Source organism: Nycticebus coucang, chromosome 4 (genome assembly GCF_027406575.1).
Source record: "Nycticebus coucang isolate mNycCou1 chromosome 4, mNycCou1.pri, whole genome shotgun sequence".
NCBI classification, from domain to species: domain Eukaryota; kingdom Metazoa; phylum Chordata; class Mammalia; order Primates; family Lorisidae; genus Nycticebus; species Nycticebus coucang.
Window position 1 is genome coordinate 42,327,522 of NC_069783.1, and position 12,321 is coordinate 42,339,842.

At 38.9% G+C, this 12,321-nt stretch overlaps 1 protein-coding gene across 1 annotated transcript in view; it reads right to left on the reverse strand.

Annotated features, from left to right (window-relative positions):
* The window catches only part of LRPPRC (leucine rich pentatricopeptide repeat containing), a 127,146-nt gene that overhangs the window by 74,511 nt on the left and 40,314 nt on the right, over positions 1 to 12,321 (reverse strand). Inside the window, exons 13-14 of the mRNA XM_053587363.1 lie at positions 9,900 to 9,993; positions 5,167 to 5,233 (exon numbers count right to left, since the gene is read on the reverse strand). Of these exons, the coding sequence (XP_053443338.1) occupies positions 5,167 to 5,233; positions 9,900 to 9,993 (161 nt within the window). The remainder of the gene's footprint in view (positions 1 to 5,166; positions 5,234 to 9,899; positions 9,994 to 12,321) is intronic.

Genomic DNA, 12,321 nt, shown 5'->3' on the forward strand with positions numbered 1-12,321 from the left:
CTTCTGTGAGAAACGTTTAAGATGCTGGATATGTTCATTGCCCTCACCTGATCACTGTACACTGTATCTCTCAAAACATCACATGCACATGAATATGCACATCATCTGTCACTTAAAAAAATTTTAAAACAAAATTCAAAAAGTAAAAACAAAAAACCTTCTTCTATGGCCTTGAGACTCCATCTCTTCTCCTTTTCCTTCACTGATTCCTTTCAGTAACTAACTCCCCAGGATCTTTCCCTTAAGATTTCCCTCTCAGCTTTTTACAAGGTTTAAAAAGAAAAAACTTGGTTGGGTGCCCATTGGTGAATGCTTATAACTTTAAAAATAAATATCCCTAACATATACTACCTTACAAATTAATTTTTTAAATGTCCAATAAGCTTATAAATATGTGTTCTAACGCTGCTTGATAGTTAGAAAGATGAAAATTATAAAACATTCATTGAGAGACATTTATCATGTATCAGCTAAGCCAAAATCAAAAAGCATTATAATGTCCAGGACCTACAATTCTGCAGGCAAAGGAGTACTTCCATACATTGCTGGTAGAAGTGTGAATTGCCAGTCTAAGTATGAGCTAATAACAGCTGCTTTTGGAAAATAACATGGTCGTCGCTATTAAAGAATACACATACCCTTTGAAACAGAAATCACTTTCTTAGGTTCTAGCCATTAAGGAGAGAAAAACTAGTATGCAGATATATGTACATAATATTTAATGCAGCACTTTGGATTTTTTGGTCATGGCAAAAATTTATTAACAATCTGAGTCCATCAATAAGGGAGTGATTGAGAAATTATGGTATACTCATGTACCACGTCATCTTCTCTCCAGATATTAAAGCAATTAGATTTGTATCAGTGAAACAAGAGGGTAACCAGGCAGTATTGTTAAGTGAAAAATGAAGACTAAAGACTGTATCACATTTTGTTTTTGGGGAGAAAAAAAACTTTAAATGCCTTTTACAGGTGTCTGTTTTCATACAGAGAAAAATATAGAAAGACTCATGCGAGGCTTTTTTTTTTTGAGAGAGAGAGTCTTATTCTGTTGCTCCAGACTGGGTTCAAGCAATCCTCCTGCCTCACCTCCCAAGTAGCTGGGACCACAGGCACCTGCCACAACACCCAGTTCATTTTTCTATTTTTAGGAGAGATGGAGTCTCACTCTTGTTCACACTGGTTTCAAACTCCTAACCTTAAGTGATCCTCCTGACTTGGCCTCCCACAGTGTTATAATCACAGGCATGAGCCACAGGGCCAAGTCTACATGTCTCATTACTTCTACTGCCAAAGCCTTCATTCAGCTCTCATCTGTGCAGAAATGAGTTAACACTGCAGATCTGAGACTGCTGCTCTTAGAAAGGTCTGCTTATTTGGCTGTCACTGGGAACTCAGATTTCAGGAGGGTTTCCACCATTCCCTTTCAATGCTTCTATACAGAGAAAAATACAGAAGGATACAGGGGGAGAAATTTTTTCTTTCTAGGAGTCTGCAATTTTCTACATGGCCGATTCAACAAAAACCTCAGATTCCTGGGCTGAGGTGAGCTTCCCTTATACACATTTCATGTGTTATTAGAACTCACTGCTGGAGGAATTAAGCATGTCCTATTGGCCGGCGCCTGTGGCTCAGTGAGTAGGGTGCCAGCTGCATATACCAAGGTTAGCAGGTTCGAACCTGGCCCCAGCCAAACTACAACCAAAAAAAAGAAAGAAAAAAGCATGTCCTATGAGTCCACTAGGGGAGGACTATCGGAAGCTTGCTTCTGGGTTCCAGTGTGTGCTTTTTCCCTTTGCTGATATTGCTTTGTAGCCTGTATAAAAGCTTAGCCATGAGTACAACTACAGGCTGAGTACTTGCCAAATCCTGTGAAATTGGAGACTCCTGACATACCATTTTACCGTTTATTTTATGAAAAAATTCTAAACTTTCCCACTTCCCAGCAATGATAGACTACAACAGGAACTGTATTTATCTTAAACAAGTAAGAAACCAGAAACAGTGGTTTCAGACATTGGACAACAGGCAGTAGAAAATAGTGACACCTGAAGGAAGGGACACAAAGAACAAGAAACAAATACTTACCCCAGTTTGTATCTGAGAATTCGTAGGCCTCAATACAAGAAGAAAGAACCTAGAACCCAGTGATGACCTGGGCTGAGAATTCAGAGGCCAAAACAGTCTAAACTCACAGAGCACAGTGCCTTAGACGGAGAGCTGGAAGTCTGGAGAGAGTCACCCTCAGTCTTTTTAGCTGAGAGCTGATGAGCAGGTGGAGAAACACTGTCTCACTGGCTCACAGTCGCCGAATGAGAACAGGTGAAATCAATCCGGAATTTATACAAAGGTTGGAATAGTTCACATTCCCAAAAACCTAAAATGTACAGGCCATCAACTAATTCAGCAGGAATAATGTTAAAGGCTGTTCTCGTCCTGCCTAGCAAAGCATAAAGACAGGCACTGAGAGAACTGCTTCCAAGCAACTCCACTGTCTCAGAACAAAGCTCAAAACTATCAAAGGGAATACAAAAAATTCAGCATCTACCACCAAGTCTGACATCCAAAAGCAAAGTTTCTAAGAAGCAGAAAAGGATGACTCAAAACTCTCATGAGGAGAAAAACTAACCTCAAGAAATAAACCCAGGAAGGACAGAGATGATAGAATCAGTACACAAAGGCATCATAACGTCTACCATTTCTAACTCCGTATGTTTAAGAAGTAAGAAAAATGTATGATCATGTTCTCTATTTGATTATGTATTCTATACCTCTCGATTTTTATTTTTAAAGGCGTGAACATTGTCTTTTTCATTCTTTTAAATACACAGAATTATTACCAAAAAGATTAGAACTTCACTGGCTAAAGGAAGGGCAGCAACCTAGGATCCCACCTACTTTTCTAACTCTTCTTGCCTACAATGAAGGCTATGGCAAACCCCACTGTGCTCACCACTGAACAGCATAGAGATTACTGAGGAATCAGACCTTATTAACATTATAAATACAGAAGGAATAATACAACTGGAAACTCATCCTTTTTGCAGCCACCAATATTAATAACTGATTCAACAAGGATTACCAATACAGAAGGAATAATACAACTGGAATAATAAATACAGAAGGAATAATACAACTGGAAACTCATCCTTTTTGCAGCCACCAATATTAATTAATAACTAATTCAACAAGGATTACCAATAGCTGCTAAAACCTTTCGGTTCTGAGAAAACAGGATAGATACATTACCTTAAAGTATCACCCCCCCAAATTCTTACCAATTACAAAGGGGAAGAGCTTCCTTTGCAAGGAGGGGCTGTGGGAACCCTCACCGTACAAAGTGATCAAACTTACCTGCTGGCATCGATGTCTAAAACCTGACTTTATATTCCTTCATGTGATACAATAAGAAGTGCCCATAACCTCTGAAGTAGTCTTGCTAAAAATGTTTAATCTGAGTTTCATTATGAGAAGAAAAATCAGACAAATACAAAACGTAGGAAACTAGCATGGGTTCTTTAACAGCAACAAAGAAACAAACCAAAAAAAACAGTATCACAAAAAAATAAAAAAAGTAAAGGAACTATACTGGATTAAGAGATTAAAGAGACATAGCAATCAAATGCAGTGCATGAACTTGAGAAATTGTGGCAACTATGAAAATCTGAATATGAACTATGTGTATCAGCTGATAACATGGGGTTATTTTTTGTTGTTGTTTTATATATATGTATATATATATTTTTTGAGAGTCTCACTTTATCACCCTGGGTAGAGTGTGGTCACATCACAGCTCACAGCAACCTCCAGCTCCTGGGCTTAGGTGATTCTCTTGCCTCAAGCCTCCTCAGTAGCTGGGACTACAGGCGCCCACCACAACTCCCAGCTATTTTTTTGTTGCAGTTTGGCCAGGGTTGGGTTGGAACCCACCACCCTCGGTATATGGGGCCAGCGCCCTACCCACTGAGCCACAGGACCGTCCTGTTGTTATATTTTGTAGTGATATTGATATTAGGATTATATAGATGATAACCTTATCCCTAAGAGATACATGCTGGAAGATTCAGTGCCATGTCTACAATTTCAAGTTTATTAAAAAAAAAAATGCACATCACATGTCTGAGTATACACACACACACTTTGCATGTAGAGTGTGAGTGAAGCTGGGCACGGTGACTTGCACCTGTAACCCAGAACTCTGGAAAGTGGGAGGAGCCCTTGAGACCAGGAGTTGAGCAACATAGTGAGATCTTGTCCCTCCAAAAAAAAAAAAAAATTAGTTGGGCCTGGTGAGTACAGGCCTGTAGTCCCAGGTACTCTGGTGGATGGGGTGGGAGAATCACTCAAGCCTAGCAGTTTGAGGTTGCAGTGAACTCTGACGACTCTATTGCACTCCACCCTGGGTGACCAAGAAGTGTGTAAGAATGTAAGTAGGCTCAGTGCCCATGCTCAGTGGTTAGGGCACAGCCACATGCAGCAGGGCTGGCAGGTTCGAACCCGGCCCAGGCCTGCTAAACAACAATAACAAAAAAAATAGCCAGGTGTTGTGGCGGGCGCCTGTAGTCCCAGATACTTGGGAGGCTGAAGCAAGAGAATTGCTTGTTTAAGCCCAGGAGTTTGAGGTTGCTGTGGGCTAGGCAACATTGTGAGACTGTCTCAAAAAAAAAGAATGTAAGTAAATATTACAAAATAGTAACAAATTGATGAATTTAGGTAAAAGGTATATAGGTGGTCCTTTACTATTCTTTTAACTTTTCTTAATGTTTAAATATTTTGAAAATAAGAAAATTACAAGGGCAAAGGCATTAATATTCCCTAAACACACGGAGAAGGAGAATAATACAATAATGAGTAAGTCATCTTATAATTAAATTCTCAAAGAGTAAAATGAATATACATGCAAATTTGTCTTTACCTCAAACAGCACTTTCTCCTTAGAAATAGGATCTTTACCAAATCTGTGTATATTTTGTGAAAAAGATGACAACAAAGGCTGCCTAAACTTAACTACTTAAAAGGAAGAATACACCAGATAAGGTTATTTCAGGTATACCAGAAGTATTTTGGAAAATAAGAATCTGTATATTTTTCCTCATGCAATAAGTCAAAAAGACAAGATAAATCAGTCCATATTTAGGTAAAGAACATTTAAGTTAGTCATCTTACCTCTTAAAGCCTAGAATCAGGCTGCTTCTAAACGAATTAAATGAGAAAGGCAATGTATTTGATTCCACTGCAAAAGAAAACAACCATTATTAAATCTCAGACCAAATAAACAAACAAACAAACCAAAAAAACCCTACATTATCACCTTATACATTTTAGTTTTCATTTTGAAATTTTTATTCAAAAAATGAAAATATTTTCTTTCTTTTTGAGACAGAGCCTCAAGCTGTCGCCCTGGGTAGAGTGCTGTGACATCATAACTCACAGCAACCTCCAACTCTTAGGCTTAAGCAATTCTCTTGCCTCAGCCTCCCAAGTAGCTGGGTCTATAGGCGCCGCAACAATTCCTGGCCATTTTTTGGTTGCAGTTGTCATTGTTTGGCAGGCCCCGGCTGGTTTCGAACCTGCCAGCTCTGATATATGTGGCTGGTGCCTTAACTGCTTGAGCCACAGGCACCGAGCCAAAACAATGAAAATATTTTCATAGATAATATGGTAATAAATGTTTGCAATAAGCAGCCTTTTAATGCATATTTATTTCACTTCATAAATATATAGTATATGTAATATTTATAAGGAGTTTATAAATATTATTTCCTATAAACAGCAATTACTAACATACCAGCATCCTCAGAGTCTGCCTGATACACATACTGAGGCTAAGTTTTTGGACCATTGGCCAAAAGACAAGAGACTGTAATACCCTATAGTACGTTCATCCTTTAAAGATAGTAGATGAAGAGAAACATTCTTTTCTGAGAGGTGTGTTGGGTTCTTCTGAACCATTCACACTTTCTCATTTCTTCTTTTTTTTCTGAGACAGAGTCTCACTATGTTGTCCTCGGTGGAGTGCCGTGGCATCACAGCTCACAGCAACCTCCAACTCTTGGGCTTAGGCTATTCTCTTGCCTCAGCCTCCCAAGTAACTGGGACTACAGGAGCCTGCCACAATGCCTAGCTATTTTTTGGTTGCAGTTGTCATTGTTGTTTAGCTGGCCCGGGCAAGGTTTGAACCCACCAGCCTCATGGTGCTCTAACCACTGAGCTAAGGGTGCCAAGCCCACTCTTTCTCATTTCATTTTCCACTCTAATCAATGACCTATAGTCATACAAGAATGACAACCCGAAGACATAATAAAATAGATCTTTGCTTCTGTTATGGAATTGACTTTATTTCACTTTTTTGAGCATTTATTTATTTGCTCTGACTTGTAAGAATCAGGCCTTACACTGATTTTTCAAATAACCTTTGCCCTATGTAACAACAAATAGACTCACAATCGGAGTCTCCCGATATACTTTTCCCTGCCATTGTTTTAAAATAGTACCGTGTTATAAATGACTGAGTGAATCTTTTCACTATAAATGTAATGTGGCTACTGAATGATATAAGACAGATGCAATTAGAGAGAAATTCATAGTAAAAGCAAATTCTGAAGACAGTAAGTACAGTTTAGATGAAGATTAAGATACCCGGTTTAGGGCAGCGCCTGTGGCTCAAGGAGTAGGGCACCGGTCCCATATGCCGGAGGTGGTAGGTTCAAACCCAGCCCCGGCCAAAAAAAAAAAAGATACCCGGTTTAATTTTTTGAAAAACTCATGGAAGGAATCAGAGTCTTTTTTTTTTTTTTTTTTTGCAGTTTTTGGTCAGGGCTGGGTTCGGACCCACCACCTCCGACATATGGGGCCGGGGTGCCCTACTCCTTTGAGCCACAGGCACCGCCCAATCAGAATAATTTTTTTGTTTTTTGTAGAGACAGAGTCTCATTTTACCGCCTTCAGCAGAGTGCCATGATGTCACAGGACTCACAGCAACTTCTAGCTCTTGGGCTTCAGCGATTCTCCTGCCTCAGCCCCCCGAGCAGTTGGGACTACAGGCACCCGCCACAATGCCCAGCTATTTTTCAGTTGCAGTTCAGCCAGGGCTGGGTTTGAACCCGCCACTCTCGGTATATGGGGCCGGCGCCCTACTCACTGAGCCACAGGTGCCACCCCAGAATCATTTTTAAGATTTGTTCAACTCCTTGGTGGCATCCATCGCTCAGTGGGTAGGGCACCAGCCACATACACCTAGGCCGGTGGGTTCAAACCCAGCCTGGGCCAGCTAAAACAACAATGACAACTGCAACAACAACAACAAAATAGCCGGGTGTTGTGGCTGCCACCTATAGTCCCAGCTACTTGGGAGGCTGAGGCAAGAGAATCACTTAAGCCCAAGAGTTGGGGGTTGCTGTGAGCTATGACACCATGGTACTCTACCCAGGTCAATAGCTTGAGACTCCAGTCTCAAAAAAAAAAAAAAAAAAAAAAAAAAAAAATTTGTTCAACTCCTTTAAATATAAATAAAAAAATTAACCAACCCTGTACTCAATTTTGATATGAGGACAATTAATGACAATTAAAGGGGGGGAGGAAAAGCAGAGAGAGGGAAGGAGGGAGAGGGGTAGGGCCTTGGTGTGTGCCACACCTTCTGGGGGCAAGACATGATTGCAAGCGGGACTTTACCTAACAAATGCAATCAGTGTAACCTGGCTTACTGTACCCTCAATGAATCCCCAACAATTAAACAAACAAAAAAAATTAACCAACCCACATAAAGAGAATTGTTTAAGATTAGCTATATCCCTTGAACAAAAATAAGTTCCTCAGTGATTTTACAACATTTGAAAATATAAAAATCATTCAAAAAATGACCATTAGTGACCCAAGGAATTTTAAAGCAGCCACAAACCCAGGCGTCTCAGTAGTTTTAACTTTGCCTGATCAAATTAATTTCCATGCCTGTCAACATGTAGTGGGAAAATGTTTCCTACTTAATCAAGATAAGTTTATCTTAAGTTTCCAAAACTTAATCAAGATAGTCCATTTACTCTTCTCAACGATTCAACATGCCTTGTAAAGCAGTAACCAACAGTGTAGTAAATACCAGCAATTACAGAACAAACTGCTCTGCAAAGGCCTATAAATCAGGGGAGGGGAGGAAGGTACTGACTGGAATAAGCGCAAATATTCTTTAGCCTTCACGTTCCTGGAATTTTTCTTCTTTTTCATGTTTAACAAATAGCCTCTTGAAAATTTATTTTTATACTATTCAAAATAGTATTTCACGGAATATTATCAAGTTTTTATTTACTAAAAAGGTGACCAGAAACATCTCAGCAAGCTGGAAGGCTGCTGACAAAAAGCATCTAGTTTCCTTAGCAACAAACAAGTCAGACAAACACGTCTGAAAAATCAAGAGGCTGACAATGAAGTGAAATGGATTGCATGATAAAAGGAAAGGCAGCTCTCATGTATGCACCTTCCCAGCCCAGATTCCTCTGCTAATGCCTCTCTGTTTTCATCTTGTCAGTATGGAAAATCTATAAATTATACAGAGTGGAAGGCAAAATCAATACACTTAGATAACAGCCAGCATTACTAGCCAACCTTCAACTTGATTATACCTTCAACAGTCACCATTTTCCATATGGGACACTTTGCCTTTCCCTTACATTATAATGCATTCTTTTAAATGACATGTACACAAGTAACATATACCAATAACCTGGTTTTTACAAAGCTTCCACCTACACAATTTGATTATATGTTAATCAGAGTTTAACTTTTAACATTTTATGGAGGTAAAAATTGGTGTATTTCTGTGCTATGTTTTTAGTATGGTGTATTTTCCACAGGCTCTAAAAATTGGCAATACCTTATATACTTATTAAAAATAAAATGTACTGAAAAAATAAAGTCAGAAAATTTGCTTTTGGCTCAAATCACTAATATTGTGCAAATCATTTAACTTCTCTACAGCTTTCTTCATTCATCAATGAATGACCATGGGATAAGAATTCAAAGCACGGGTGGCACCTGTGGCTCAGTAGGTGGGGCGCCGGCCCCATATACCGAGGGTGGTGGGTTCAAACCCGGCCCCGGCTGAACTGCAACCAGAAGATAGCCGGGCGTTGTGGCGGGTGCCTGTAGTCCCAGCTACTTGGGAGGCTGAGGCAAGAGAATCGCTTAAGCCCAGGAGTTGGAGGTTGCTGTGAGCTGTGTGATGCCATGGCACTCTACCGAGGGCCATGAAGTGAGACTCTGTCTCTACAAAAAAAAAAGAATTCAAAGCACATCAGCATTTTTTTTTGCAGTTTTTGGCCGGGGCTGGGTTTGAACCCACCACCTCCGGCATACGGGGCCAGCGCCCCACTCCTTTGAGCCATAAGCACCTCCTGCACATCAGCATTTTTAAATGTTTAATAAACGTTTGCTTTGTTTTTGTTAACCAAGGCTAGGAGATAGCTTCATGTAACTTAACTTTACAATAATCTGCAAGTTAGCTTAGAAAACACTTTCCAGAAACAGTAACTCACCTGATTTTTACAACCACCCCTGCATGGTAGATAGGTACTATACCCATTTATGAAACTGATGTAGAATCTCATTAAAGTTGTTAGAAGACTTATTCCAGGTCACATAATCAGTGGCTGAATTAGAAAGAGGACCTAAGTCTTCAAGGTCCTCATTCCAACCTCCACTGTAACATCATGTTATATATATCCAAGGTCCTTCCAACTTTAAAATTACTTTCAATTTATCCACAAGTTCAACTCATAACTATCTTATCAGTCTGGCTATAACAAAACATACACAAACTTCCTTGCTTTCATTGCATGAAGTGCCCGGCATGCCTCCATAGTAACACAGACTAACACTTGTCAAGTTCACTTCTCACATTCCATACTTACAAAATGATAAAATATAGTCTAAGTTCCCATTTACTGCTTCACTTCTCAGCTCAGCTTGAGAAAACGTATCACCTTCAGGAAGACATCCATTTTCCTACGGATAAAGCGTATATCAAAGATAATATGCCTCAGCTAAATATTTTGATACACCATTCAAATTTCCTGTTTTCCTATTACTTTTATCATCATATTCACTAATAAACTATCATTTTCGAAAACAACATATGAGCTAAATAATTGAATTCTAGCCTAAGTTTTGAGATGTAGCTCCAACATTAAAAAATTAAATACTTATCCTCTAATAAAGATAATCTGTTACCCTTAAAGGACATTCCTTCCTGGAAATTACTACTGAAGACACTAGAACAACTCTTTCTTCAAGGCAAAACAAAAATTCAATGCATGGATCTAAAACAATGTCTGGGGGCATACAGTGAGATAAGGATCAAACTTAATTTCACTTCAAGTGGTTCTTCATTTGTCCTAACATCATTTGTTTAATAATTTTTAAGTATATAAACCAATATTTAGTTCAAACATATAAATGAATCATTTTATAATAGCGTAATATTAAAAATGACCCAGATAACCAATTAAAAAAGCATAAAAATAAATTATGATATATCAACACAATAAAACAGCATATGAGCATAAAAAATAATTTGTGGAATTACATATTGTTATAGAAAGGTGCCAGAGGAAAAAATGTAGGTTGCCAGGTAATATGAGAATAGCATAATCATCTTGCTGAGCAAGATGTCTCAAACATCCTCACATCTGCAATAACATACATACAAAATAATAATGACTATCCCAAGGAACAGTGGAAGAGCTGTGTAGTCTTATCCTTTGTATTTTTCATTTTACCAACAAACATATGAGGTCGAACAATTAACTTCGCAAACTCATCCGAGAAAAAGCGCTCCATACCTCATTACTAAATATCACTATGGTCACCTTCAAAGTACTCCCTTTGGGAAGCTATGCACCAATGCCAGCACCTGGTCCATCCTTCAAAGCAACTTGGAACTCTTTTTCTAGAATGCCTGTCGGAGCTGTCATCATATGAGGTCTGAAAATTAAGTTCACACACTCATCCTAGAAAAAATGCTTTGAAGGGTGGATGAGGCAGTGGCCTTGGAGCATAGTATCCCAAGGGGAGTACTTCAAAGGTGACTATTGTGATACTCAACAATGAGGTATGGAGCATTTTTTCTTGAATGAGTTTACAAACTTAATTTCAGACCTCATATTTTATGGGATATTTTTAAACTCACAAAAACCATAATTTTTGTTGTATAGATGAAAACAAAAAGCCTATCAATACTGTGGATTCAATTAAGCACTTAACAGAGTAGTTGTTCTGGAGCCCACAATACTTCATACTACCAAAATTCCAGCAAAGGAGGTGAAACATAGTTGAAATAAAAATGAATATAACTGAATTTAGGATACGTTTCCAAATTAGTTTTGGTTCTTCCTACTCATGAGTGAGAAAATACAAGTAGTAATCAGGAGACATTAAAATCTTGGGTTATATTTCTGCAAAGACGGAAAACACTTGGGAAAAAAAGAATATGTGGGAAAGTTGCTTTTTAAAAAAGTTCTCAAACAGTAAATTTTTATAGCACAGGCTCAAAATACTACACTAAGGACTTAGGAAGAGAGGTAAAGATACTTGAGACGTAACTCTAACTTAAAGAAGACTGTAACTATTTTAAGGAAAGAAAGAAACCTATTAACATTATTAGAAAAATCAAGGCGGACAGAAGAAAGGGGATTGGTGCATTCTCACCTAATCTGCTCAATGTAAGAGCATATGGGATGCTCCCACCACCCCCGGGTGAAGGTCTCAACTACAAATGGACTTTAACTAACAACGTAGCCTAATCATTTGTGCCCTCCTGTTGACCTGAAAGTTTTTTTAAAAAGTCAAGTATTATGTGAATAAACAGATCTTTCAAACAAAGTATTCCTTATTAAGTATTAGGTGCAATGCCATGTTGCTCCTAATGATACAGCACTGGACTTTGAAAGTGGGAAATGCAACCTTTGCTGGTCCAATGCACTGTCCAAGTCAGCTTCTTCAAAGGCCTCTTTATCAACATCTTGCCTATCCCACTATGGACAAGAACTACGTGGCAGGAAAATAAAGCTTTTGGCTCAAACAAAAGATCATTTTAGAAGACTTAAGAATACAGAATAGGAAACATGCAAGGTGTCCACAAAGTTCATGTACAATTTAAAATAGCCAACTATTGGCCAGGTGCGGTGCCTCATGCCTGTAATCCTAGCACTCTGGGGGGCTGAGGCAGGTGGATTGCTTGAGATGATGAGTTGGAGACCAGCCTGAGCAAAAGTGAGACCCCCATCTCTACTAAAAACAGAAAAACTTGGGCCAGGCAAGGTGGCTCACACCTAT